The sequence below is a fragment of the Ovis canadensis genome, chromosome 24, assembly GCF_042477335.2.
Source record: "Ovis canadensis isolate MfBH-ARS-UI-01 breed Bighorn chromosome 24, ARS-UI_OviCan_v2, whole genome shotgun sequence".
NCBI lineage: Eukaryota > Metazoa > Chordata > Mammalia > Artiodactyla > Bovidae > Ovis > Ovis canadensis.
This window is the reverse complement of record NC_091268.1, coordinates 25,318,590-25,345,912: the sequence shown is the minus strand read 5'-3', so window position 1 is coordinate 25,345,912 and position 27,323 is coordinate 25,318,590. Positions and strand designations below refer to the sequence as shown.

Sequence of the window (27,323 nt, the reverse complement as noted above, 5' to 3'; positions counted from 1 at the left end):
TTCATATGCTGAAGCTCTAATGTGATGGCATTTGGAAGTGAGGGCTTTGGGTAATCAAGGTCATGAGGGTGGAGCCCTTATGATAAGATTGTTGTTCAGCTGCTCAGCGCTCAGTCATGTCCGACTCTTTGCCATCCCATGGACTGCAGCCCACCAAGTTTCCCTTCCTTCACTATCTCCCAGAGTTTGCTCAATCTCACGTGCATTGAGTTGGTGATGCCATCCAGCTGTCTCATCCTCTGTTGCCCTCCTTCTCCTCCTGCCTTCAATCTTTCCCAGCATCAGGGTTTTTCCAGTGAGTTGGCTCTTTGCATCAGGTGGCCAAAGTATTGGAGCTTCAGCATCAGTCCTTCCAATGAATATTCAGGTTTGATTTCTAAGATGGACTGGTTTGATCTACTTGCAATCCAAGAGACCCTCAAGAGTCTTCTCTAGCACCACAGTTAGAAAGCATCAATTCTGTTCTCAGCCTTCTTTATGGTCTGAATCTCACATCCGTACATGACTACTGGAAAAACCATACCTTTAACTATACGGACCTTTGTCAGCAAAGTGATGTCTCTGCTTTTTAATACACTGTCTAGGTTTGTCATACAGCTTTCTTCCAAGGAGCTAGCCTCTTTTAATTTTATGGCTGTAGTTGCTGTGTGCAGTGATTTTGGAGCCTAAGAAAATAAAGTCTGTCACTGTTTCCATTTTTTCCCCATCTATTTGCCATGAAGTGATTAATCTTAATGGTAAGATTAGTGTCCTTCCAAAAAGAGGATCAGAGCTGAGCTTTCTCTCCACCATCTGAGGACACAATGAGAAAAGCCATCTGCAAACCAGCAAGAGGTTTCTCACCAGAACCCATCCATGCCTGGCACCTTGGTTTTAGACTTCCAGCCTCCAGAACTGTGAGATGTAAAATTTCTGGTATTTGAGTCATGCAGTCTGTGGTATTTCTGTTATAGCAGCTTAAACAACTTGATTTGCAAAAACAGGCTGGCCAGTTTCCCCCGCTCCCAGTCTGTAGTTTTTAACCCCTGACTTAGAGGGTCTTCGGAGAAGGCGATGGCACCCCACTCCAGTACTCTTGCCTGGAAAATCCCATGGATGGAAGAGCCTGGTGGGCTGCAGTCCATGGGGTCGCGATGAGTCGGACACGACTGAGCGACTTCACTTTCACTTTTCACTTTCATGCATTGGAGAAGGAAATGGCAACCCACTCCAGTGTTCTTGCCTGGAGAATCCCAGGGACGGGGGAAGCCCGGTGGGCTGCTGTCTGTGGGGTCGCACAGAGTCAGACAGGACTGAAGCGACTTAGCAGCAGCAGTAGAGGGTCTTGGCATTTGTCTTTTAGGAGTGAAACTCATTTTTGCCTCTGTGCCCTTAGCAAATCATCTTATGTCTCTGGATCTCAGTTTCCTCTTCTGTGCAGAGGAGACAGCAATCTTCATCTCCTGCGCAGTGTTATGAGGATTGAAATGGATTACACGGATCTTTCTCGAGTACTTGTTGTGCAGTTGCTACGTCAGGGCTGACTCTTTGTGACCCAATGGACAGCAGCACGCCAGGCTCCTCTGTCCTTCACTGTCTCCTGGAGTTTGCTGAAACTCATGTCTACTGAGTCAGTGATGCCATCCAACCATTTCATCCTCTATCACCCCCTTCTCATTTTGCCTTCAGTATTTCCCAGCATCAGCGTCTTTTTAAGTGAGTCAGCTTTTTGCATCAGGTGGCCAAAGTATTGGAGTTTCAGCTGGAGGATCAGTCCTTCCAAGATTGTACTTGGGTGCAATCTTGAGTACTTACAACATGGCTATAGGCCCTCATCCAAGTCTCCTTCCTGACCCCTCTAGGAAAAGACGCTCCAAGAGATGATCCCATTCTCCAGCAAGCATGTATTGAGCACCTGCTGTGTGCGGGCCTGGAGAAGGGAGACAGTGGTGGTTTCTCCCTTGGGGATGTCCGCAGGCCTCGGGCTGGAGCCGGGCCAGCTGCTGCATGGACAGACACCTGTGTTTCTGGGGCCTCACTTCCCCGCCTGTCAAACTGAAGCTGTGAGCAGGCCCCAGGTTTGGGAGTTGGAGGTCCTGAGGGGAAACCATGGGCAAGATGACGACCCAGAACACCTGCGCAAATGTTTCCCAGTGGTGTGTCCTGTTTTCTAAACCGGAGATTGCAAAATGGCGAATGGGCCAAATCCAGCCTGCAGATGTGTTTTGTTTGGCCTGCTTAGCATTTAAATTAAAGGGGAAAAAGTGTCAACATTTAAATCAGAAGATTTGGAATAAAACGCAGATCTCTGCTTCTAATTATAAAAAATTGGAAGATCTGACCCACTGGGCCTGAAACCCCACCTGACACCAACAGGCTAGAACCAAGTAGGTGGGGATCCTTTAATTTAATTTAATTTGACTGTTCTTTCTAAAACCCTGTGTGCTCAGTCATGTCCATCTCTTTGTGACCCCATGAGCTGTAGCCCGCCAGGCTCCTCTGTCCATGGGATTGTCTAGGCAAGAATACTGGAGTGGGTTGCCGTTTCCTTCTCCAGGTTTTAAAACCGTATCTTTGTTTAATGACACACATTTTTTGCTTCTCTTGGACCTTTGTTTCTTCCTCCTCCATCCTGGCTCTAAAATAAAGCTGTGTATTCTTTTAGAGACGTTCACCAATGATAAAATTCTAGTGGCAAGACATTTTTTAACTTCTCAGTCAGCACAGGTGGGAAAAGATGGCAGCCTGTTGCTTGTACTTAGCATGTGGCAGAAGCGAAATAGTTGTTGAGTGAATAAGTGATTAACTGTGTGTGTATTTCCTGTTGCTGCTATAATAAATTGCCACAAACTTAGCGGCTTAACACAACACAAATTTATCTTACATTTCTTGAGATCTGAAATAAAAAATGGGTTTCACTTGGCTGAAATCAAGGTGTTTCCAGGTTCGCATTCTTTCCAGAAGTTCCAGGGGAGAATCCTTTTTTTTTTTTTTTTTTTGCCTTTTCTAACTTCTAAAAACCACCCATGTGTCTTGATTTATGGTCCCTTTCTCTGTTTTCAAAGGTAACAGAGTAGTGTCTTCCTCTCTCTGACTGTGACTGTCTTGGCTCCCTCTTATATGAATCCTTAAAGCTTCCCGGGAAGTCCAATGGTTACGACTCTTTGTTTTCACTGCAGAGGGCACAGGTTCAATACCTGGTCAGGGAACTAAGATCTCACGTGCTGTTTGACCAAAAAGAAAAATCCAACACAAACCAAAAAAGCCTTGTGATCAGCTCATTGGATAATCCAGGATAATCTGCCCATCTCAAGATCCTTAACTGTAAAATCTCTTTTGCCCTGTAAAGTAACAGATTCCCAGAGTTCAGGGTTGAGGACATGGACATTTTGGGGACGGTGGGTATTTTTCTGCCTGCCAGAAATTAAACATTCTTCCACTTAGCATGGCATTGCCTTTGGGATTTCAGGCTATAACTACAACTAGCGATTCTGCATTCGTCTAGATATTTGTTGAGCACCTGCTGTGCACCTGGTGCCATGCTGAGTGTTACAACTGCAGCAGTGACTAGAACAATCACCCTTATGAATGAGACACAGGCCCTTAAGCCTACCCTGCTCGCCCTACCTGTGGGCGCTGGAGTTTACCATACATATCAAAGGCCCTCCTGGGCACCTGCCCCACTTCCTTTCCTGTGAGTGGCACAGTGTAGACTGCTTTCACCCATCAATCTTAGGGCCACTTTGATTGCTGGGTTCCGAGGGTGGCCTCTGCAGGCACTCAGAGACGGGAAGTCCCCTCTCTGAGGGCCGTTGGTTCTTGTACAGGCTAAGAACAGAGGTGTCGAGGCCACTCTGAAGGTCAACCAGAAAGTCCTGCTGCACGTGAAGGCTCTTCACCATGACAGATCGCAGCGTGGTGAAGTCTGGCATAACCTGGCCCTGGACGTGGCTCACTCCTTCCAGGTACCCATCCCTGGGCTGGGCAAATGCTGGTTGGTGACCTCCAAGCAGAGCTTGACTGTTGGCAAGAGTAAAAGGTACTGTCTGTTCTTTCCTAGCTGAGGTTTCCCCAAGCCCTGAATGTGGACGGGGACATTGTCTTCAGACAGAGTCACAAGGGAGCATTTGACTGTGGCGTGGATGCACGAGCTACCATCAACCGCAACGTCACGTCCCAGGTCAGATGACTGAGTTCTGCCTCTTAGCTGGGGGAGGAGGGGATTTAATGTTAGCATGCAGGTGTCCTGTATGGGAGGTGGCAGGGCTATCAGCCCTGGCAAGCTGATAGCACAGGCTTTATTTTGGCAGCATGCCTATGATGAATCAGGGTGCACCTCTGTGACAAAAGTTTGCTTTACTGTGAAAGTTTATTCTGCAGTCATGTCGCAGTTCATTGTGGGTCTACTCCACACAGTCACTCGGGGACCCAGGCTCCCACCACCCTGTGGCTCTGCCCCAGCAGGCTAGATGAGGAGAAAGAGGGTGAGAATTTTGCAGAGGTTTTTGTTCTCAGGCGCATAAGTAATTCCACTGGTGGGAACTCATCACTTGACCCCCACCCAGCTGCAAGGGAGGCTGGGAAATGTAGTTTTAGCCATATGTCCTAGAGGGAAAGGAAGTGCGTTTTGGTGAATATATAGCAGCCACTGTGGGTATATTCATTAATTCACCATATATAGATAGTGTCTCTGCTGTATGCCAGGCTCTGTGCGACGTACTGAGACTGCACGGATGCCTGTGTTTCTGTTCCCATCTCCAAGGACCTTTCAGGTTCAAATCCTAGCTCCACTGTTGACTTGCTGTGTGACCTTGGGTAAATTATTCAACCTCGCTGAGCATTAGTTTTTCCTCCTGTGAAGAAGGATAGTAATACCAGCCTGTGAGAGCAGGGGTGATGATTGAATAAGATGATGATTGTAAAATCAGCTTCCCAGTGCCTGGTTCATAGTCAGGGTCAAATAAATGGCAGCCGTAAACACGGGAGGCATGAGCAGACACCGTGGCAGGGGGAGGATGCAGTCTGTAGTCCAAGAGCTGTCCTCTCAGCCCCGTGTCTGGGGCCTCACTTCTCAAGCTTCCAGGTAAGGCAGTCTCCGTAAGATTTAGACTGAGAACCGTCCTGGAAGGATGGCAGCTTCAGGCATCTGCTGTGGGGCCTGTCCCAAACTTATCCCTCCTCAGTGCCCAGCCAGCCACCTTCTTGGGTTCTGCATCTCACTCCCTCACCCTTTCTCCACTTCCCCCTCCCAACAGGTCTCGGTCCAGCTGAATGGATCTGACTCCCACTCGGTGGTTTCCTTGCAGCTCAGACATCCCCGTGGACCCACGTTTCCTCCAGACTTACAGGTACAGATGGTGGTCCCTTCAGGATGACCTCAGTTACCTGCCAAGTGTTGTCTTGGAGCAGCCAGCTTGCTGGGAGATGGAGCGGAAGGAAGGGAGGATGGAGGGGAGGGAGCAGGGGGAGGGCCACACCGCGATGCTAAGCTTAGCCAGACAGCCCCTCCAGAATCAAGAACAGATGGGAAGGAGATTTCCAAATCCGTCATTTGGAAGTGATTGTCCAGGCAAGAAGGGTTTTCAGCTCCCTGGAGGGTGAAAGGATCATATTTCACCCTTGAAAAAGGAGAGAGGCAGAATTGTCCTCAAAACCCTGCCCTGTGGTTGGGTCTGGAAGAAACTGTATGAGCCTTCAGAATGGCTTTTTAGATCCCAGAGTATTTTGCCCAGTGTGGGGTAGAAACACATAGGGTTTCATTCTCCAGAGAAAGGAAGAGGCAGGGAGAGGCGTGCAGGTGGGAGGGCGGTGCTCTGCTCCTCCAGGGCCGGCTCTGTAGAAAGCCCCCCACCTTGGTTGCTTTGAGAGTATGCTGTGTACACAGGAATTAGGCTGTGGGCTGGGGACATGGAGGTGTAGGTGGGTAGCCCCCACTGTGATTAGGACCAGAATTCGATAGCAATTTTCAAATGCCTGCTGTAGCCTCAGTCCTTTGCCTGCGGGTTTTGACAACTCGAGGGGAGCCCGAGAAGGGCTCTGAAGGATGAAGCTGGTCGCTCTCAGAGATGTGTTTTCACATGTGTTGGTATCTCTGAAATCAGGATGTGTCTTCAGACCCACACTGGTTCATTGTCTCATAGGCAGCCTTTTCACTTTTGAGATGTATAAAATCAGGGCACCTGTCAGACTGGAAAATGAGCCATCGCCGAAGTCAGTTATAACGGGAGCTGATGGCCCTTGACTGTTTGTCGTGTGCCAGGCTCTGGTCTCAGCCCTTGACGTGGACCTTCTCGTGGATGCCTCGTGGTGCTGCTGTCTCGGCATTTTGCAGAGGAGACTCTGAGGCACAGAGAGGTGATGTGCCCTGTACAAGGTCATGGAGCGCATAAGTGGAGGGTCTTGGATGGGCACCCAGGCAGTCTGGATGTGGAGCCCAGCGTGGCCCCAGCACTCATGGAGAGAGAGGAGGAGTCCTGTTGGAACCTTGGGTGCTGGGTCACCTAATGGATTCAGGCTTTATTATTACTTTTTTAAAAATTAGAGTATAGTTGATTTACAATGTTGTGTTAGTTTCAGATGTACAGCGAAGTGATTTAGTTATACATATGGGTTGGGAAGATCCCTTGGAGAAGGGAACAGCTACCCAGTCCAGTATTCTGGCCTGGAGAATTCTGTGGACTGTATAGTCCATGGGGTCACAAAGAGTTGGACACGAATGAGCGACTTTCACTTCATATATGTATATATATCTCCACTCTTTTTAATGTTCTTTTCCCATATAGGCCATTAAAAGTATTGAGTATATTATTACTTTTTAAAACAACAGGAGCCTTTGCTCACATTATCTCTGTGTTTGAATGAGGGCTGGACCTGGGTGGCAGGAACCCAGCCTTCTCAAACCCATCCCCCGCAAAACATCAGGTATCTCTTCACTGATGTTTCTCAACCTAATTTTCATTACTGCATCCCCGACCAAGGAGGCTTGTTAGACACTTTTTCCCTAATTGTCCCCTCTATGAAAATATAAGTCCACACATGTCCTGTATTTCTGTTATGTGTGGATGCATATCTGTGCCTTGTATAAGAATTTTTTTTTTAACCAAAGCCCCCTCACCAGAACCACTTATGCATTTAAGGTGATATTGCCTCTATTGAGAGTGCATGCTCCACAAGACCTCTCGGGCCCACAGAGTCAATCAGAGAAGACACAGTGTCCCCTGGAAGTTCCCAGCCTCAGCTGCATGTTAGAAGCAGGTGGGGGCAGTTTTATTAATAGAACATACCCGGACTGCAGCCTGGAGATGCTGAGTTGGTTAGTTAGGGTGTCCCAGGCACTCTTTTAAAAAATTAATAAATCTCAGTTTTTACAGCAGTTTTAGGTTTACAGGAAAATTGAGCAGAAAGTACGGAGGGTTCTCACAGACGCCTGTCCTCCACGCGGTTTTCCCGCTTATCAACATCTTGTGGGACTTGCCTGGTGGTCCATTGGTAGACTGTGCTTCCACTGCTGTGGGGTGCCAGTTCGATCCCTGGCCGGGAACTGAGATCCTGCATGCTGCACGGCTTGGCCAAGATAAAAAAATAAATAGATAAAAGGAGAATGTTTAAAAAATAAGCCAAACATCTTGCCTTAGTGTGGTACATTTGCTAAAATGGAGGGACCGATATTAATTCATTACGAACTAAAGTGCGTCATTTACTTTAAGGTTCTCTCTTTGTGCCATACATTTTGTGGGTTTTGCCAAGTGCATAATGTCATAAATCAGCTTTTGCTGTATCATACACAGTAGCTTCACTGCCCTAAATATCCTCCACGATTCCTCTGTTCCTCCTTCCCTCTCTCTCACCCTCTGGCCACCAGTTACCATTTTCTGTATATTTAGTTTTCCCTTTTCCCCGGGAACATCACACAGTTGGAATCATTCATTCTGTAGCCTTGAAGTGAAAGATTGGTTTGTTTCATTTAGAATGTGCTGTTACAATTCCTTTGTGTCTTTTCATGGCTTAATAGCTCATTTCCCTTTATCACTCAATACTGTTGCCTTGCATGGGAAACACTACTGTCTATCAATGCAAGTAGCGAGGGGCCAGGCATGCTTGTAAAAGCTCCCCATGCGATTGTAATGTGCAGACTGGGCCGGGCCAGTTTCTACCCTGTAGTGGGGGAACCGAGGCCCAGGTCAGGAAGTGGGCTTCAGATCCTACAGAGCTGGTGGAAGAGCGGGCCTCGCCGCTCACACCCTACTCCTCCCCCCATCACCCTGGGGAGCCGGGCCAGACCTTTGCTCCAACCTCACCCCAGGTGTGAAAGTGAAGTCGCTCAGTTATGTTTGACTCTTTGTGACCCCGTGGATTGTAGCCTGCACCAGGCTCCTCTGTCCATGGGATTTTTCAGGCAAGAATACTGGAGTGGGGTGCAATTTCCTTCTCCAGGGGATCTTCCCAACCCAGGGATGGAACCCAGCTCTCTTGCCTTTCAGGCAGACGCTTTACCCTCTGAGCCACCAGGGAACTCACCCCAAGTGTGGCCCCTCCTTATCCACCAGACACTCTTCCCTTTGACCTCCAGAGCTTCTAGGGCTTCTCTGGGCCCCAAGGGGCACTGTGGAGCATCCTTTTCTGTAACTGAATTGCCCAGGGGTCTTCTGCTCCCCCCAGCAGCCCTATTTCAGGCACAAGCATGAGTTCTAGAGCCAGGCAGGCCCAGGTTGAATATGTGAGTCTCTGAGCCTCAATTTCTCCATTTGTAAGATAGAAATCCCCCCTCACAGGTAGTGGGAAGGACAAGGTGATTCTGTTCCTAGGCAAGGACCTGGGGTCAGGAAAGGCTTCCCCCTGTTCTTCCCTCTGTCTTATTTCTCTTCCTGAGTGTTTGCTGTCCACTGTGTTTGGTGATGCTCAGTGCTAGAGTGACTCGGGGTGACTTCCTGGAAGAAGAGGCCCTCCTACATACCCAGATCCCACAGACCCTTCCTGTCCTTCCTCTGCTTTTTTTTTATAATATCTTTTAAAAAAAGAGGGGTTCCCCTGGTGGCTCAGATGGTAAAGCATCTGCCTGTAATGCAGACAGAGCCAGGTTTGATCCCTGGGTTGAGAAGATCTTCTGGAGAAGGGAATAGCTTCCCACTCCAGTATTCTTGCCTGGAGAATCCCATGGACAGAGAGAGGAACCTGGCAGACTACAGTCTATAGGGTCACAAGGAATCCGACATGACTGAGTGACTAATGCTTTCACTTTTACTGTTTTATAAAAGTATGTATTTATTTATCATGTGGCTGTGTTGGGTCTCAGTTGTGGCACGTGGTGTCTTCCTGTGTCATGGGAGATCTTTCGTTGCAACACACGGATCCTCTACTTGAGCCGCAAGGGCTCAGCAGTTGTGGCTCACACACTAAGTTGCTCTGTGGCATGTGGGATCTTAGTTTGTCCCCTGCATTGCAAGGTGGATTCTTAACTACTGGAGCATCAGGGAAGAACCCCCAACACCCCTGCTTCTAAACTCTGTCCTCTTTCCCTGCAGGTGCAGGGGGCTGCCAGGCGCTACAGAGAGCGCGGCGTCAACGGCTCCCTGTCTGTGCACGTGTCTGGCGAGGAGCTGGTTCTGCTGGAGGCCAGTGCGAGCCAGAACAGCCGGAGGAACACCCGGGGCTGGGGTGTGAGCGTCCTCCTACACCAGGAGGTCCTCAGAGCCCCCAGGGCTGTTCAGCTGCAGCTCTCCAGCAAGGTCGCCCCAGCCAGGTGACCATCCCCAGGTGGCTTCAAGGAGGGAGGGGGCCTCTGAGGTTGAAGGGCTGAAGTCCTGGTAGATGGGAAATCATCACCCAGAAGTGCCCCCTGAGACCATCGCTGAACGGGATGGGACCATCCGTGCCATTCTTGATTTAAAGGCTTGAGCGGGTAGAAGGGAGAAGGGAGGAGACATTCAATTTTCCACTTTGATCTATTTTCCTTTCTTTTTTAGTTATAACTGCATTCACAGTTGTTGTCAAGTTGCTAAGTTATGTCTGATTCTTTTATGACCCAGTGAACTATAGCCTGCCAGGCTCCTCTGTCCTGGGATTTCCCAGGCAAGAATATTGGAATGGGTTGTCGTTTCCTCCTCCAGGGGATCTTCGGGGCCGGAGATTGAACCCGTGCCTCCTGCATTGGCAGGCAGGTTCTTTACCGCCTAGCCTCCTGGGAAACCTTATTCCCAAACTTCAAAGGGTTTGAGGTAGATTATGAAAATGTACGTTGTTCTAGGTCAAGAACTGGCAAACTTTCAGGAAAGGACAGGATGGTAAATATGTTTGGATCTGCAGGCCACATGCTCTCTGTGGCAGGTACTCTGCTATTGTAGCACAAAAGCATCGTAGACAACATGTAAATCAATGCAAGTGGCCAAGTTCGGATAAAACTTTATTTACTATACAGGTGGGCTGGTTTTGGCCCACAGCTTACCAATTCTTATTCTGGGTTTCAAAAAAAAATACATGAGGAAATTAGGGTGAAGGGAAGGAAAAATGGGAAGATGATCAAAGTGGCATCAGTAAACGAAACGTGTGCCTTTTTCTAGAGTGGAGCTGACGATTTGAGTCTGAGCTCCCTAGCAGCCATTGTAAAGTAAGAAACCAAACAATGGCATTATTTGTAAATAGTACCTTTCCTTAGGGAAACACACACACACACACACAGACACACACTCACATACACACACACACACACTCTCACACCTGTGTGAGTGTGCACCAAGGAAAGCATGGCTGATCTTGTCCCTGGTCTTGGTGTTCCCATGGAAAGCATCTCCCACAGTGTCATATATAGAACATACCATGTGGGACTTCCCTGGTGGTCCAGTGGTTAAGACTCTGCACTTCCAACGTGGGGGCATGGGTTCGATCCCTGGTCAGGAAAGTAAGTTTTTACATGCTTCGTGTGTGCTAAGTCACTTTAGTCATGTCCGACCCTTTGCGACCCCATGGATTATAGCCCGCCAGGCTCCTCTGTCCATGGGATTCTCCAGGCAAGAATACTGGAGTGCGTGGCCATGCCTTCCTCCAGGGGACCTTCCCTATTGAGGGATCAAACTCGTGTCTCCTGCAGCTCCTGCGTTGGCAGTTGGGTTCTTTACCACTAGCGCCACCTGGGAAGCCTTATGTGACTTGAGTCAAGAAAAGAAAAAAACTCAAACAAACAAAAAAACATGTGGGTGACTGGCACCCTGTCACCTGCCCCGATTCTCCAGGAATTGTAACAGCAGGCTTCCTGGGACTGTTTTGTCCCTCGTCCCCGACCGTAATAACATAGACTGATAACTCATTAGTAATATCAGTTCAGCATCAGTAGTTCCACGCTTTCCTCCACTTTACAGAAGAAGAGACTGAGGTTCAGGGAGTTGTGTCCTCATGCAAGGCCCCATGGTGAGTGGGCAGCAGCGCTGGGATTCAACCTCCCATTTGGCTGACCTCAAAGCCTGTGATCTGAGCCTGCTGTTACACTGCATCCCTGCAGGCTGAGGGCCCAGTAAGGTGATCCCATGATGGGCCTGAACGTGGGGTTCAGGAACACACTTCATAGGGCCAGACTGGCTTACTTGAAAGGGAAAAACACCGTTTGCTACAGAGATAGCTGCTAATGTTTTCCACGCTTCCATCACTTTCCTTCCTAGGATCTGGCTGTTTTCCAAAGCCCTGCTGGACCAGAACACAGTGCAGCTCTTCCTCAAGGCCTCCGAGGAGCGGAGAGGAGGTCGGGTCCTGACCCTGCGGAGCCAAGCCCAGCACACAGTGGCCGCCTGGGCAGCCCTGCCCCGTCTTCTGACCGTCGTGGCGGTGCTGAAGCAGAAGGAGGTGCTCCGAGAGGGTGAGAGCCCGGGGGGCACTGTGGGATCGTGGGCGAGCACTCTCTGTGGGTCCTCCACGTAGATGAAACCCTGCGCATATTCAGGTCCACAGATGCTCTGTTCCAGCGTCACACACACTCGTGATGTCCTTTGGTCAGCGGTTAGTACCTCGGACTTTGCTAGGGGCTCAGCTGGTACAGGATCTGCCTGCCAATGCAGGAGACTCCAGAAACACAGGTTCGAACCCTGGGTCAGGAAGATGCCCTGGAGGAGGAAATGGCAACCCACTCCAGTATTCTTCGGGCTTCCCTGGTGGCTCAGAGGGTAAAGAATTTGCCTGCAATGCAGGAGACTGGAGTTCGATCCCTGAGTTGGGAAGAACCACCGGAGAAGGGAATGGCAGCCCACTCCAGTATTCTTGCCTGGAGAACTCCACGGACAGAGGTACTAGCAGACTGTAGTCCATGGGGTCACCAAAGCGTTGGACACGACTGAGCGAGTAACACTTTCAAAATGAGTCTTCTGCTGTGTAAATACTAAACAGAGGGAGTGACTGGATGAGACACATGGGACTGACACCTTCTTTTTGGAGGATGGAGTACAAACTGGTTTTGTTGTATTTTGAGATTAATCCATGTTGTCACAAGTAGCAAATGTCATTTCTCCATTGTAGTCTGTTGTATGAATATCCCATGATTTCTTTGTACATCTTACTCTTTTTTTTTTATTATGCAACACATTTTAAAAATTGAAAACCAAACTAAACAGGCTACCTTGTACAGGACTTGTCAGAGCCTTAACATGCTGATGGATGTTGGAAATATCCAGGAAGGGGACTGAGTGCAATGTTCCCTTCTAACACTTGTTTTATTTTTTGGCTGTGCTAGGTCTTTGTTGTGGTGTGTCGGCTCTTCATTTATGCCATATGGGCTTTCTAGTTGTGGGACGTGGGCTTAGTTGCCCCTCAGCATGTGGGATCTTAGTTCACCAGTTCAGTTCAGTCACTCAGTTGTGTCCAGTTCTTTGTGATCCCATGGATTGCAGTCAGGCTTCCCTGTCCATCAGCAACTCCTGGAGCTTGCTCACACCCATTTCCATTGAGTTGGTGATGCGATCCAACCATCTCGTCCTCTCTTGCCCCCTTCTCCTCCTGCCTTCAATCCTTCCCAGCATCAGGGTCTTTTCCAATGAGTCAGCTCTTCAAATCATGTGGCCAAAGTATTGGAGCTTCAGCTTCAGCATCAGTCCTTCCAATGAATAGTTCACCAGTCAGGGGTCAAACCCACATCCCCTGCACTGGAAGGCAGTTTCTTAACCCTGGACCCCCAGGGAAGTCCCTCTAACAATTTGTTTTTCTTCAGGTTTTATTGAAATATAATTGTCATGTAGCATGATATTAGTTTGTGTACAGCACTGTGATTTGACTTACATACATTAGGAAATGATAATCACAGTAGGTTTAGTGAACATCCATCATCTCATTTAGACACAAAATTAAAGAAATAGAAAATTTCTTATGGTGGGAATTCTTAGGATTTTATACTCTTAATTTTCATATATGACATAGAGCAACGTTAATTAGATTTATCATGTTGTATATGACGTTCTTCTGTGGGAGGAAATGGTAACCCACTCCAGTATTCTTGCCTGGGAAATCCCATGGACAGCGAGCCTGGCAGACTGCAGTCCATGGGGTCTCAAAGAGACAGACAGGACTCAGTGACTGAGCATGCATATTGCTTTCCTAGTACCTCTTTATCTTATAACTGGAAGTTCGAACCTTTTAAAAAATGTTTTACTGAAGTATAGTTGATTCACAATGTTGTTAATTACTGCTGTACAGCAAAGTGATTCAGTTATATATACGTTCTCTTTCTTATGTCCTTTCCCTTTATGGCTTATCATAGGATAGTGAATATATAACATAGTGACATGTTGTTATCACTAGTCACATAGCATAATATGATGTTGTATGATACATCCATCTCTGCTAACCCCAAGGTCCCACTCCATCCCTCTTCCAACCCCCTCCCCTGGACAAGCGCAGATCTCTTCTTACTCTGTGTCCGTGATTCCGTTTCTCTTTTGCCGTGCTTATTGTTCTGTTGCTAAGTCATGTCTGTTTCATGGATAGGCTCATTTGTGTCATATTTTAGATACAACACATACATGATAGCATCTGGTATTTGTCCCTCCCTTTCTGACTGACTTCACTTAGTACGGGGGCCTCTGGTTGCATCCGTGTTGCTGCCGACGGCATTATTTTGTTCTTTTTATGGCTGAGTAGGATTCCATTGCGTGTGCGCCACGTCTTTATCCCTCCATGCGTCAGTGGACATGTAGGCTGTTTCCTGTCTTGGCTCTTGTGAACAGTGCTGCTGTGAGCTTAGGTGTGCATGTGTCTTTTTGAATTATAGTTCTGTCCAGATATATGCCCAGGAGTGGGATTGCTGGATCATCTGGTAATATTGTTTTTAGTTTTTTGAAGAACCCCCGTCCTGGCTCAAAACTGCACAGTGGCTGCACCAACTTGTATTCCCTCCGAGAAGCGTGTACATTTTGATTGCCTTCATCCAATACCCCATTGCCCACCTCTGATAACCATAAATGTGACCTTTTTTAAATTGAAGCATAGTTAATGTATATTATATAAGTTACCTGTTGAACAGCATAGTGATTCATAATTTAAGGGTTATACTCCATTTGAAGTTATTATAAAATATTGACTACATTCCCCATGTTGTATGATATATCCTTGTAGCTCTTTTACTTTGTACGTAATGGTTTTTACCTCTTAATCCTGCATCCCGCTTCCCTCTCCCCCTGGTAACCACCAGTTTGTTCTCTGTATCTGTATGTCTGTTTCTTTCCCATTATATTCACTACTTTGTTTTATTTTTTAGATTCTACATATAGGTGATATACAGTGTTGACTTTCTCTGGCTGACTTATTTCACGTGGCATAATACCCTCCAAGTCCATCTATATTGGAAATGGCAAAATTTCATTCCTTTTTATGGCTGAGTAGTATTCGTGTGTGTGTGTGTGTGTATTATATCTTCTTAATGCATTTGTCTGTTGATGGATGAATTGCTTCCATATCTTGGCCATTGTAAATAACACTGCTATGAGCATTGGGATACATATATCTTTTTGAATTAATATTTTCTTTTTCTTTTCTTTTTGGATATATACCCAGGAATGGAATTCCTGGTTCGTATGGTTGTTCGATTTTTAATTTTTGAGAAACCTTCATACTGATTTCCATAGCGGCTGTACCCATTTACATTTCCATCAGCAGTGCACGAGGGTTTTCCTTTTTCTCCAAATGCTTGCCAACATTTGTTATTGTTATTATTTTTTTGATGATAGCCATTCTGCCAGATATGAGATGATATCCACTGTGGTTTTAATTTGCATTTTTCTGATGGTTAATGATGTTGAGCATCTTTTTATGTGCCTATTGGCCACCTGCATGTCCTCTTTGGAAAAATGTCTATTCAGGTCATCTGTCCATCTTTTACTCAGATTGTGTGGTCTTGTCTTGATGTTGAATTATGTGAGCTGTTTGTGTTTTGGATATTAACCTTTCATCGGTCATATCATTTACAAACATTACCTCCCATTCAGTAGGTTGTCTTTTTGTTTTGCTGATGGTCTCATTTGCTGTGCAAAAGCTTTCAAGTTTAATTAGAGTCCATTTGTTTATTTTTGCTTATATTTCCTTTGCTTTAGGAGACAGACTCAAAAAAATATTGCTACGATTTATGCCAGAGTGTTCTGCCTATGTTTCCCTCTAGGAGTTTTATGGTTTCTGGTCTTATATTTAGGTCTTTAGTCCACGCTGAGTTTATTTTCATATGTGGTGTTAGAGAATGTTCTACTTTCATTCTTTTACATGTAGCTGTCCAATTTTCCCAGAATCACTTATTGAATAATCTCATTTTTTATGAGTTTGTTTTTGAAATGTAATTGACCTACAACACTGTTGGTTCCTGTTACACAAAATAGTGACTGGATACTTCTGTATGTTTCAAACTGATCACCAGGATGAGTCTAGTTACGATATGTTACCATACAAAGATATCACATAGTTATTGACTACTTTCCCGTTCTGTACATTTTATACCCATGACTCATTTGGAAACTTGTAGCTCTTAATCTCCCTTACCTATTTCTGTCTCCCCCCACCCTGGCCCACCTCCCCCCTGGCAACCGCCTGCTTGTTCTCTGCATCTTCTCCGTTTTATGTTTGTTCACTTATTTAAGATTCTGTATATAAGTGAAATCATATAGTATTTGTCCCTCATAATGCCCTTATGTTGTTGAAAGCGGCAAGATCTCATTCTTCTCATGATTGAGTGGTATCCCATTATGTGTATATATACTGTATCTTCTTAGCCATTCATCTATCAGTGGGCACTTAGGTTGCTTCCATGTCTTGGCTATTGTAAATAATGCTGCAATGAAGGTTCAGTTCAGTTCAGTCACTCAGTCGTGTCCAACTCTTTGCGACCCCATGAACTGCAGCAAGGCTTCCCTGTCCATCACCAACTCCCGGAGCTTGCTCAAACTTACGTCCATTGAGTTGGTGATGCCATCCAACCATCTCATCCTCTGTCATCCCCTTCTCCTCCTGCCTTCAATCTTTCCCAGCGTCAGGGTCTTTTCTAAGGAGTCAGTTCTTCACATCAGGTGGCCAAAATATTGGAGTTTCAGCTTCAGCATCAGTCCTTCCAATGAAAATTCAGGACTTTAGTAATGAAGGATATATTCTAAATTTCATTTAGAAATGAAATGAATGATTTCATTTAGCAATGAAGGTAAGGGTGCATATATCTGTTCTAATTAATGCTTTCATTTTCTTCAGATAAATACCCAGAAGTGAATTTGCTGGATCACATGGTAGTTCAATTTTTAACTTTTTGAGGAATCTCTATACTATTTTTCAAAGTGGCTACATCGAATACTTTTTATTTTGACATGATTTCAGACATACAGAAAAGTGATTGCAAAGAATCCCAGAGGCTCTTTACCTGGCTTCACCAACTATTGACATTTATCACAATTGCTTTATCATTTTTATTCTCTCTGTCTCCCTCTGTGTATGTGTGTGTATAGAACATTATTATTTGCATACAAAATTTTTTATTTTGGGCCACATTGCACATCATGCTGGATCTTAGTTCCCCAACCAGGGATCAAACCCACACCCCCTGCAAAGGAAGCATGGAGTTTTTAACACTGGACTGCCAAGGAAGTCCCTAAAATTTTTAAATTCTTGAACTGTGTTTTAATAAGCTACAGACATAATAGTTCTTCACCCCTAAATAGTTGTGTTTTTATTTCCAAAAAAATAAAGACATTCTCTTACATTCTACAATACAGTTCTTAACTCAGAAAATTAGCATTTATATATTGCTGTCAGCTACAGACTTTATTGAGATTTCACTGGATGTCCCATCATGTCCCTTATAGTAAAAGAAAATCCTGAATTGTGCGTTGCAGTTAGTTGTATTGTTTCTTTGGTCTCTTATTCTGGATCAGTTCTTCTGTATTTCTTTCTCTTTCATGATCACATTTCAAAGGGTACAGGGCAGTCAGTTTGTAGAATATCCCTCACGTGGGCTTTGTTGGATGCTTTCTTACATGCTTTCAAAAAAGCCTTGTTGGCAGAATGCCACCTGGTGTCAGTTTGTCCCTATACTCTTGGTGACATCAGTCTTGATCACTTGGTTAAAGTGGTGTCTGCTAAGTTTCTTCACTGTTAAGCATCTTTTCCTTTTGTATGCTAACTTCATAAAACAAGTTGAGAAGTACTTTATTCCCTTCTGTTTTCTGAAAGAGCTTGTGCAAGATGGGTGTGAACACTCCTGTAATTGTCTGATGGACGCTACCAGAGAAGCCATCTGGAATTTTCTTTGTGGAATTTTTTTTTTTTCAGAAAATGAATAGATTTATAAATCTATTTATATTTTCTATTTCATCCTTATCATTTTGTGTAAGTTCTGTTTTTCAAGGAGTTTGTCCATCTCAACTAAGATGTCAGCTATATTGGTAGTTATTTATTATATGTATTATAATCTTTTTAAGGTATCTATAATGATACCTTTGCTTTTGTTCTTGACAGTCATTATTATGTTCCATCTCTCTCTTCCTTATTAGTCTAACTAGGATTTTGTCAATTGTTTTAATCTGTTCAAAGAACCAAATGTTATTTTTTTTAATGTTCTGTTATTTTTTTCTTGTTGTCTCTTTTCAGTTCCACTGACTTCAGACATTATTGCTATTATTTCCTTTCCTACACTTAATTTGGGTTTACTTTGCTGTGCATTTATGATGTATTTATGGCAGATCCTCAAGCCATTGACTTTTAGACCTTTTTCCTTTTCTAATATAAGCATGTAAAACCACACATATTCCTTTAGCTGCATCCCACAAAATTTGATGTTGTCCATTTTTATTATGATTTATTTTAAAATATTTCTGGATTTCTCTTATGATTGCTTCTTTCAGCCATATATTTGAAGTATGTTGCTTAATTTCCAAATATTTGAGATTTTTCTAGATAGCTTTGTAATATTTAACTTCGTTATGGCCAGAGGATTTCTTCTGTAGGATCAGTCCTTTAATATTCATTGTGACTTGTTTTATAGGCCAATCTATATCTATCTTGTGAACACATCTTATGCAATAGAAAGAATTTGTATTCTGTAGTGTTGTTGGGTGTAATGTTCTATAAATGTTAGTTAGGTCAAGATGCTTGGCTGTATTGCTCTGATATATACTATTACTGAATTTTTTTGCCTGGTTATTGTATCAAGCAGAGAAAGGTGGTAAACTTGCCGACTGTATGGATTTCTCTAGTTTGTTCATTTGGTTTTTGCTTCATGTATGTGCATTGCATAGTGGTATTAGGTGTATAAGCATATATGATTATTATTCTTAGTGACCAGGTTTATCCTTATGAAATGGACTGCTGTCTCTCCCACAGGTCTTTGTCTTGAGGTCTATTTTGTCTGATATTAATGTTGCCACTCTTGCTTTCTATTAGCATTTGCACTATATATATATATATATATATATATATTTCCACCCGTTTTCTTCCCACATATTTACTTCCTTATATTTAAGGTACATTTCTTATAGCCCACATACAGTTGGATTTTGCTTTATGTACCTTTATGTCGGGCAGTCTCTGCTTTCTAACTATAGTATTTAGTCGATTTATGTTTATCATGATTATTGATATGATTAGATTTATGTCAACTATTTTGCTGTTTTGTTCTCTACTTTATCATATGCTTTTTCTTCCTCTGTTATTATTTTCTTTTGCCTTCTTTCTGATGATTTTAAGAATTTTCAGAACTCAGTTTTAACTTATCTATTCCTCTTTCAACTATGCCTTTGTATATTCTTTCACATTCTACTTAAGAGTTTCTGGTATTATTTCTCTTCAGTGTAAAGAATCACCTTTAGCATTTCTTGGAAGGCTGGCTTACTGACAATAAATCTCCTTAATTTTTAGTTATTTGAAAAGGTCCTATTTTGCCTTAATTCTTAAAGGATATTTTTAAATTGTATATTCCTTGACACATTTGGAAAACTTTCATATTTGCTTCTTCAAAGATTTCTTTCTGACCAGTTCTCATTGTCCTCTTCTGTGGTTTCCAATTACACATGTTTTAGAAGTTTCTATATTGTTCCACAGATCTCTGAGGCTCTGTTGATCTTTTTAGTCCTTTTTTTCTTTGCTTTAAATATCTATCAATCTATCTTCAAGTTCACTAGCTCTTTCTTCTCCAAACACCCCCCAATAAAAAAATTTTAGATCGTCCAATAATTTTTTTCATCACAGATTTAATATTTGTTAGTTCTAGAATCACCACCAGGTTATTTTTATTTCTGGTTTTCATTCAATACAAGAATATTTTCCTTATATTTTCAAACATGGTTGTAAGAGCTGTTTTAAAATCTTTGCTAATTCCAGTGTCTAGGTCATCTTGAGGTTGATCTCCCTTGATTATTGATTGCCCTTTCTCTTAAATGTGATTTACATTTACTATTTCTTTGTACATTGAGCAATTTGAGATTGTATTTTAGATGTTTTGAGTGATGTTAAGACTCTGATTATTTTCTATTTCTCTGAAGAGTATTATTATTTTAAAAAAATTTTTAGCATGCAGTAAACTTGGCTGGTCTCAAAATCTAGACTCTGTCTTTCTTCTGGTGGGCTGCAGTGGAAATAATTTTCAACTCTTTTATCTTAGCAGGTCTGCTTAGAAGTCTGTCCCACCCTTGTTCAAGGATTAGCTCTGGATAGACTTCATAGGTAGAATTTGGGATTCTCTCCTGTGGCTCTCTCTGGAATTTTTCACTTCACTTTCCATTCTCTATCATCACCCTGAACTCTGCTCTCTGATTCTATAATTGGTAAGACCATGGATTTCTGTCTGAATTTTGCTCTTCCTTCTCAGCACCAAGAAGAGTAAAAACATGCAGCTCAACTATTGCTGGTCCTTTCCTCCAAGTGTTAACTCCCCTCCATTGTCACTCTCTAGTCACTTCAGGTAACTGTTTCATATATTTTGTCCAGAACATGCAATTGTTACCTTGAGAGAGTTACTCAATTGAAGTGTCCCCACCATCCCACCGTTAATGGAGCTAAATCTCCTGTGTCTTTTTGATATATCCCTATCATACCTTGGCCACTTCTTCCTTTATGGCCAAAAAAATGTCTCAGTCTCATGTTATACTTTCCCTGATACGGAACAAGCCATTTCTCCAAGGATTCCTGACTCCTTTTGTGCTAAATAGTATTTAAAAACTAAGATCTGGGATCTAGATGTGTTTATCAGTCTTTCTAGGCCTTCTCAACGAACAGATCAAGAAAATAGATGGATGTGTACATACATACACTCATATCTTTTCTGTCTATGGGTATATGTTTACAATTACTAGTTCATACTGATGCTCTTAATTCCAGTCCATCATGAAAAAGTTCATTCTGTTTCTTCCCCCCTTTCATATTTCTTATTCCTCTCTTCAACAGCAAGAAACCTGGCTCTCCTTATCCACAATATATTTACTTATTTGTTCAGCCCTAGAATACATAGAAAGTAGTCAGAATTGAGACAGCTTCACAGCTGAATTCTACCAAAAGTTTCGAGAAGAGCTAACACCTATCCTACTCAAACTCTTCCAGAAAATTGCAGAGGAAGGTAAACTTCCAAACTCATTCTATGAGGCCACCATCACCCTAATACCAAAACCTGACAAAGATACTACAAAAAAGGAAAACTACAGGCCAATATCACTGATGAACATAGATGCAAAAATCCGCAATAAAATTCTAGCAATTAGAATCCAACAACACATTAAAAAGATCATACACCATGACCAAGTGGGCTTTATCCCAGGGATGCAAGGATTCTTCAATATCTGCAAATCAATCAGTGTAATTCACCACATTAACAAATTAAAAAATAAAAGCCATATGATTATCTCAATAGATGCAGAGAAGGCCTTTGACAAAACTCAACATCCATTTATGATAAAAACTCTCCAGAAAGCAGGAATAGAAGGAACATACCTCAACATAATAAAAGCTATATATGACAAACCCACAGCAAACATTATCCTCAATGGTGAAAAACTGAAAGCATTTCCCCTAAAGTCAGGAACAAGACAAGGGTGCCCACTTTCACTGCTACTATTCAACATAGTTCTGGAAGTTTTGGCCATAGCAATCAGAACAGAAAAAGAAATAAAAGGAATCCAAATTGGAAAAGAAGAAGTAAAACTCTCATTATTTGCAGATGACATGATCCTCTACATAGAAAACCCTAAAGACTCCACCAGAAAATTACTAGAGCTAATCAATGAATATAGTAAAGTTGCAGGATATAAAATCAACACACAGAAATTCCTTGCATTCCTATACACTAATAATGAGAAAGTAGAAAAAGAAATTAAGAAAACAATTCCATTCACCATTGCAATGAAAAGAATAAAATACTTAGGAATATATCTACCTAAAGAAACTAAAGACCTATATATAGAAAACTATAAAACACTGATGAAAGAAATCAAAGAGGACACTAATAGATGGAGAAATATACCATGTTCGTGGATCGGAAGAATCAATATAGTGAAAATGAGTATACTACCCAAAGCAATTTACAAATTCAATGCAATCCCTATCAAGCTACCAGTGATATTTTTCACAGAACTAGAACAAATCATTTCAAGATTTGAATGGAAATACAAAAAACCTCGAATAGCTAAAGCAGTCTTGAGAAAGAAGAATGGAACTGGAGGAATCAACTTGCCTGACTTCAGGCTCTACTACAAAGCCACAGTCATCGAGACAGTATGGTACTGGCACAAAGACAGAAATATAGATCAATGGAACAAAATAGAAAGCCCAGAGATAAATCCACACACCTATGGACAGCTTATCTTTGACAAAGGAGGCAAGAATATACAATGGAGGAAAGACAATCTCTTTAACAAGTGGTGCTGGGAAAACTGGTCAACCACTTGTAAAAGAATGAAATTAGATCACTTTCTAACTCCGCACACGAAAATAAACTCAAAATGGATTAAAGATCTAAATGTAAAACCAGAAACTATAAAACTCCTAGAGGAGAACATAGGCAAAACACTCTCCGACATAAATCACAGCAGGATCCTCTATGATCCACCTCCCAGAATTCTGGAAATAAAAGCAAAAATAAACAAATGGGATCTAATTAAAATTAAAAGCTTCTGCACAACAAAGGAAACTATAAGCAAGGTGAAAAGACAGCCTTCTGAATGGGAGAAAATAATAGCAAATGAAACAACTGACAACTAATCTCAAAAATATACAAGCAACTTATACAACTCAATTCCAGAAAAATAAACGACCCAATCAAAAAATGGGCCAAAGAACTAAATAGACATTTCTCCAAAGAAGACATACGGATGGCTAACAAACACATGTAAAGATGCTCAACATCACTCATTATTAGAGAAATGCAAATCAAAACCACAATGAGGTACCACTTCACACCAGTCAGAATGTCTGCGATCCAAAAATCTGCAAGCAATAAATGCTGGAGAGGGTGTGGAGAAAAGGGAACCCTCCTACACTGTTGGTGGGAATGCAAACTAGTGCAACCACTATGGAAAACAGTGTGGAGATTCCTTAAAAAATTGCAAATAGAACTACCATATGACCCAGCAATCCCACTGCTGGGCATACACCCCGAGGAAACCAGAATAGAAAGAGACACATGTACCCCAATGTTCATCGCAGCACTGTTTACAATAGCCAGGGCATGGAAACAACCTAAATGTCCATCAGCAGATGAATGGATAAGAAAGCTGTGGTACATATACACAATGGAGTATTACTCAGCTGTTAAAAAGAATACATTTGAATCAGTTCTGTTGAGATGGATGAAACTGGAGCCAATTATACAGAGTGAAGTAAGCCAGAAAGAAAAACATCAATACGGTATACTAACACATATATACGGAATTTAGAAAGATGGCAATGATGACCCTGTATGCAAGACAGCAAAAAAGACACAGATGTGTATAGTGGACTTTGGGACTCAGAGGGAGAGGGAGAGGGTGGGATGATTTGGGAGAATGGCATTGAAACATGTATACTATCATGTAAGAATCGAATCACCAGTCTATGTCTGATGCAGGATACAGCATGCTTGGGGCTGGTGCATGGGGATGACCCAGAGGGATGTTGTGGGGAGGGAGGTGGGAGGGGGGTTCATGTTGGGATCGCATGTACACCCGTGGTGGATTCAGGTCAATGTATGTCGAAACCAATACAGTATTGTAAAGTAAAATAAAGTAAAAATAAAAATTAAAAAAAAAGTAAAAAAAAAAAAGAAAGTAGTCAGAATTACTAACCTATATCTTTGAGAAAACAAAGCCTTTTAACTAGAATTCGGTATTTGTTTAGACTTCTTCTTGTCTTTAGACTGAGTGTATAAATCCAAACGGGGCTTCTCAGGTGGCGCTAGTGGTCAAGTATCTGCCTGCCCACGCAGGAGAGGTACTAGACATGGGTTCGATCCCTCGGTCGGGAAGATCTCCTGGAGTAGGAAATGGCAACCTGCTCCAGTATTCTTGCCTGGAAACTTCCATGGACAGAGGAGACTGGTGGGGTATATAGTTCATGAGGCCACAAAGAGTTGGACATGACTGAACACACAAAAATAAATACAAGCATGGTGTTTAAACATTAGTTGTGGTTAATCTCCCACCCATCATGTGTGATGCTGTTAATCATTTGAAGTACGATTGGTTCACTGGTTTTTGTTTATGTTCCATTTTCAAGTTTCCAATCTATCAATTTTGTGTATTTATTTTTTGATTATGTGAAACTACAAGGTTCCAAAAGTTGGGATTTCACAAAAAGGGATTTTTTTGCCCAAATATCCTTGACCGTCATGCCCTGGCTGAACATCTGTCCAGGGCCCAGTTTTTCAGAAACTAAAGACTCTGCTTTTCTACCAACCTCAGGGAAATAGAATCATTCTCCTATCTTGGAGTAATATTAACACGAGCCCTCCTAATTCCTAACTGGTTAAATTTTGGTAAAACCAAATTGCAGGGACTTCCCTGGCAGTCTAGTGGTGAAGACTTTGCCTTCCAACACAGGCGGGTGCAGGTTCAGTGCCTGGTCAGAGAGCTAAGCTCCCATTTGCGTCATGGCCAAAATAGCAAAGCATAATACAGAAGCAATATTATAACAAATTCAGTAATAACTTTTAAAACGGTCCACATTTTTTTAAAAAAGAAAGCAAATTGCGTAATAAAATACCTGTCTAAGACTGTATGACATAGGTTTGAAAAAACTTAATCAAATAAAGAAAGTGACATCAGGGCACTGTTCTCAAGTTTACTTTGATTTACTCTGGTGGTCTCCCCTTCATCTTTCTGAAGTTTGTCATTTGCAGCTGATAACAGACTCGCATGCTGATCTTAACACATGTTGCTTTATTTAAAAAAAAAAAACAACTTCACAACGTTGTGTTATTTGCTGCTGTGCGGCAAAGTGACTCAGCTATACCTATACATATATCCCCTTTCCTTGGCTTTCCTTCCCATCTAGGTGGCCACTGAGCATTGCGTAGGGGTCCCTGTGCTACCCAGGAGGTTCTCATCAGTTTCCTGTTCTATGCATGGTCGTGTATATATGCCAATCCCAGCCTCCTAGTTCATCCCAGCCTCTCATTTCCGCCCTTGGCATCCATACCTTGTTCTCTACATCTGTGTCTCTATTTCTGCCTTCCAAAGAAGGCAATTATGGAGGTATACTTTCTCAGGGCACAATTTACATACAGGGAAGAACCATTTCCGTTCTGATAAGCTGGCGGTACACCCGCCAATGTACCAGATGCAGAACAATTCCATCTCCCCCAGAAGTTCCTTCCTGCTGCTCACTGTCGTTAGCTTTTGCCCCACCCCCTGTCCCTGGCAGCCACCCAGTTGTCTGTCCCTGTAACTTGGGCTATTCCAAGATGTCACGTGAATGGAATCGTATCGTACGGCGACTTTGAGTATGACATCTTCTGCCCTACATAATGTGGTTGATATTCAGCCAAGTTGTACGTATCAGTAGTTTTCCCCCTTTGTTGGTGAGCAGTATTCCATCGTGTGGATGTGCTGCAGCTTTAAAAATATTTTGCTTATTTATTTGACTGCATCGGGTCTTAGGTGCAGCATGTGGTATCTCTGGTTGCGGCACACGGGCTCAGTCGTTGGGCACATGGGCTTAGTTGTCCCATGGCATGTGGGATCTTAATTCTCCAACCAGGGAGCGAACTTGGATAGAAGTCTTAACCGCCGGACTACCAAGGAAGTCCCACTGCTACAGTTTATCCATTCACAGCTGAAAGGTATTTGGCTTGTTTCTAGTATTTTTCAATTATGAATGAAAGTGAAAATCGCTCAGTCGTGTCCAACTCTTTGCGACCCTATGGACTATATAGTCCATAGGATTCTCCAGGCCAGAAGACTGGAGTGTGTGGCCATTCCCTTCTCCAGGGAATCTTCCCAACCCAGGGATTGAACCCAGGTTTCGCACATTGCAGACAGATTCTTTACCAGCTGAGCCACCAGGGAAGCCCAAGAATACTGGAGTGGGTAGCCTGTCCCTTCCCCAGCGGATCTTCTGGACCCAGGAACAGAACCAGGGTCTGCTACATTGCATGTGGATTCTTTACCAGCTGAGCCACTAGGGAAGCCCCCAGTCATCCAATTATGAATAAAGCTTCATGCTGGGTCTACCGGTTTTTATGGGATCATGTGATTTCACTTCTCTTTGGTAAATACATAGGAATGGGATTGTTGTGTTGTACGGCGAGTATATATTTATAGGAAGCAGCCAGACTATTTCTAGAGTTGCTGTACCATTTTCTGCTCCCAGCAGCAGTGTGTGAGGATACTAGTTGCTCTGTGTCTTTGCTAGCAATTTGTACTGTCAGTTTTCAGCTTTGAGTTTCGTTTTAATCGTTCTAATTGGTTTGTAATTGTATCTCATCTTGGTTTTAATGTGGATTTCCCTCTTCCCTGGGAGCTCAGCTGGTAAAGAATCTGCCTGCAATGTAGGAGACCCTGGTTCGATTCCTGGGTTAGGAAGGTTCCTTGGAGGAGGGCATGGCAACCCACTCCAGTATTCTTGCCTGGAGAATCCCCATGGACAGAGACAGGAGGCCACAGTCCATGGGGTCTCAGAGTCAGACACGACTGAGCAACTAAGCACACAAATGACTAATTTTGTTGAACATCTTTTCATAGGCTTATCTGTCACTTGTAAATCTTCTTTGGTGACGTGTCTGTTCAGACATTGTGCCCACTTTAGAGAATCCCCGGTGGTCCAGAGGCTAAGACTCTGAGCTTCCAGTGCAGTGGGCGCAGGGCCAATCGCTGCTGGGGAGCTAAGAGCCCCAGGCCTTGTGGTGCCATGGCCAGAAAACAAACACACATGTTGCTCATTTGAAAAATTGAGTTGCTTGGGTTCTTATTGAATGTGGAAATCATTTATACAAGTCCTTTATCAGATATGTATTTTGAAAATATCTATGGCTAGTCTTTTATTTTTTAAGTGATTTTATTTATTTATTGGCTGTGCTGGGTCTATGTTGCTGTTGGACTTTTCTCTAATTGCGTCTTCTGGGTCTGACTTCAGTTCAGTTCAGTTCAGTTGCTCAGTTGTGTCCGACTCTTTGTGACCCCATGAATCGCAGCACCCCAGGGCTCCCTGTCCATCACCATCTCCCGGAGTTTACTCAGACTCACGTCCATCGAGTCAGTGATGCCATCCAGCCATCTCATCCATGGTCGTCCCCTTCTCCTCCTGCCCCAAATCCCTCCCAGCATCAGAGTCTTTTCCAATGAGTCAACTCCTCGCATGAGGTGTCCAAAGTACTGGAGTTTCAGCTTTAGCATCATTCCTTCCAAAGAAATCCCAGGGTTGATCTCCTTCAGAATGGACTGGTTGGATCT

The 27,323-nt window shown here is 43.3% G+C and overlaps 1 protein-coding gene across 1 annotated transcript in view; it reads left to right on the top strand.

Moving 5' to 3' along the window:
* LOC138429745 (uncharacterized) overlaps positions 1-27,323 on the top strand; it is a 170,747-nt gene that overhangs the window by 75,612 nt on the left and 67,812 nt on the right. Inside the window, exons 34-38 of the mRNA XM_069571470.1 lie at positions 3,807-3,944; positions 4,040-4,159; positions 5,235-5,327; positions 9,501-9,718; positions 11,628-11,821. Of these exons, the coding sequence (XP_069427571.1) occupies positions 3,807-3,944; positions 4,040-4,159; positions 5,235-5,327; positions 9,501-9,718; positions 11,628-11,821 (763 nt within the window). The remainder of the gene's footprint in view (positions 1-3,806; positions 3,945-4,039; positions 4,160-5,234; positions 5,328-9,500; positions 9,719-11,627; positions 11,822-27,323) is intronic.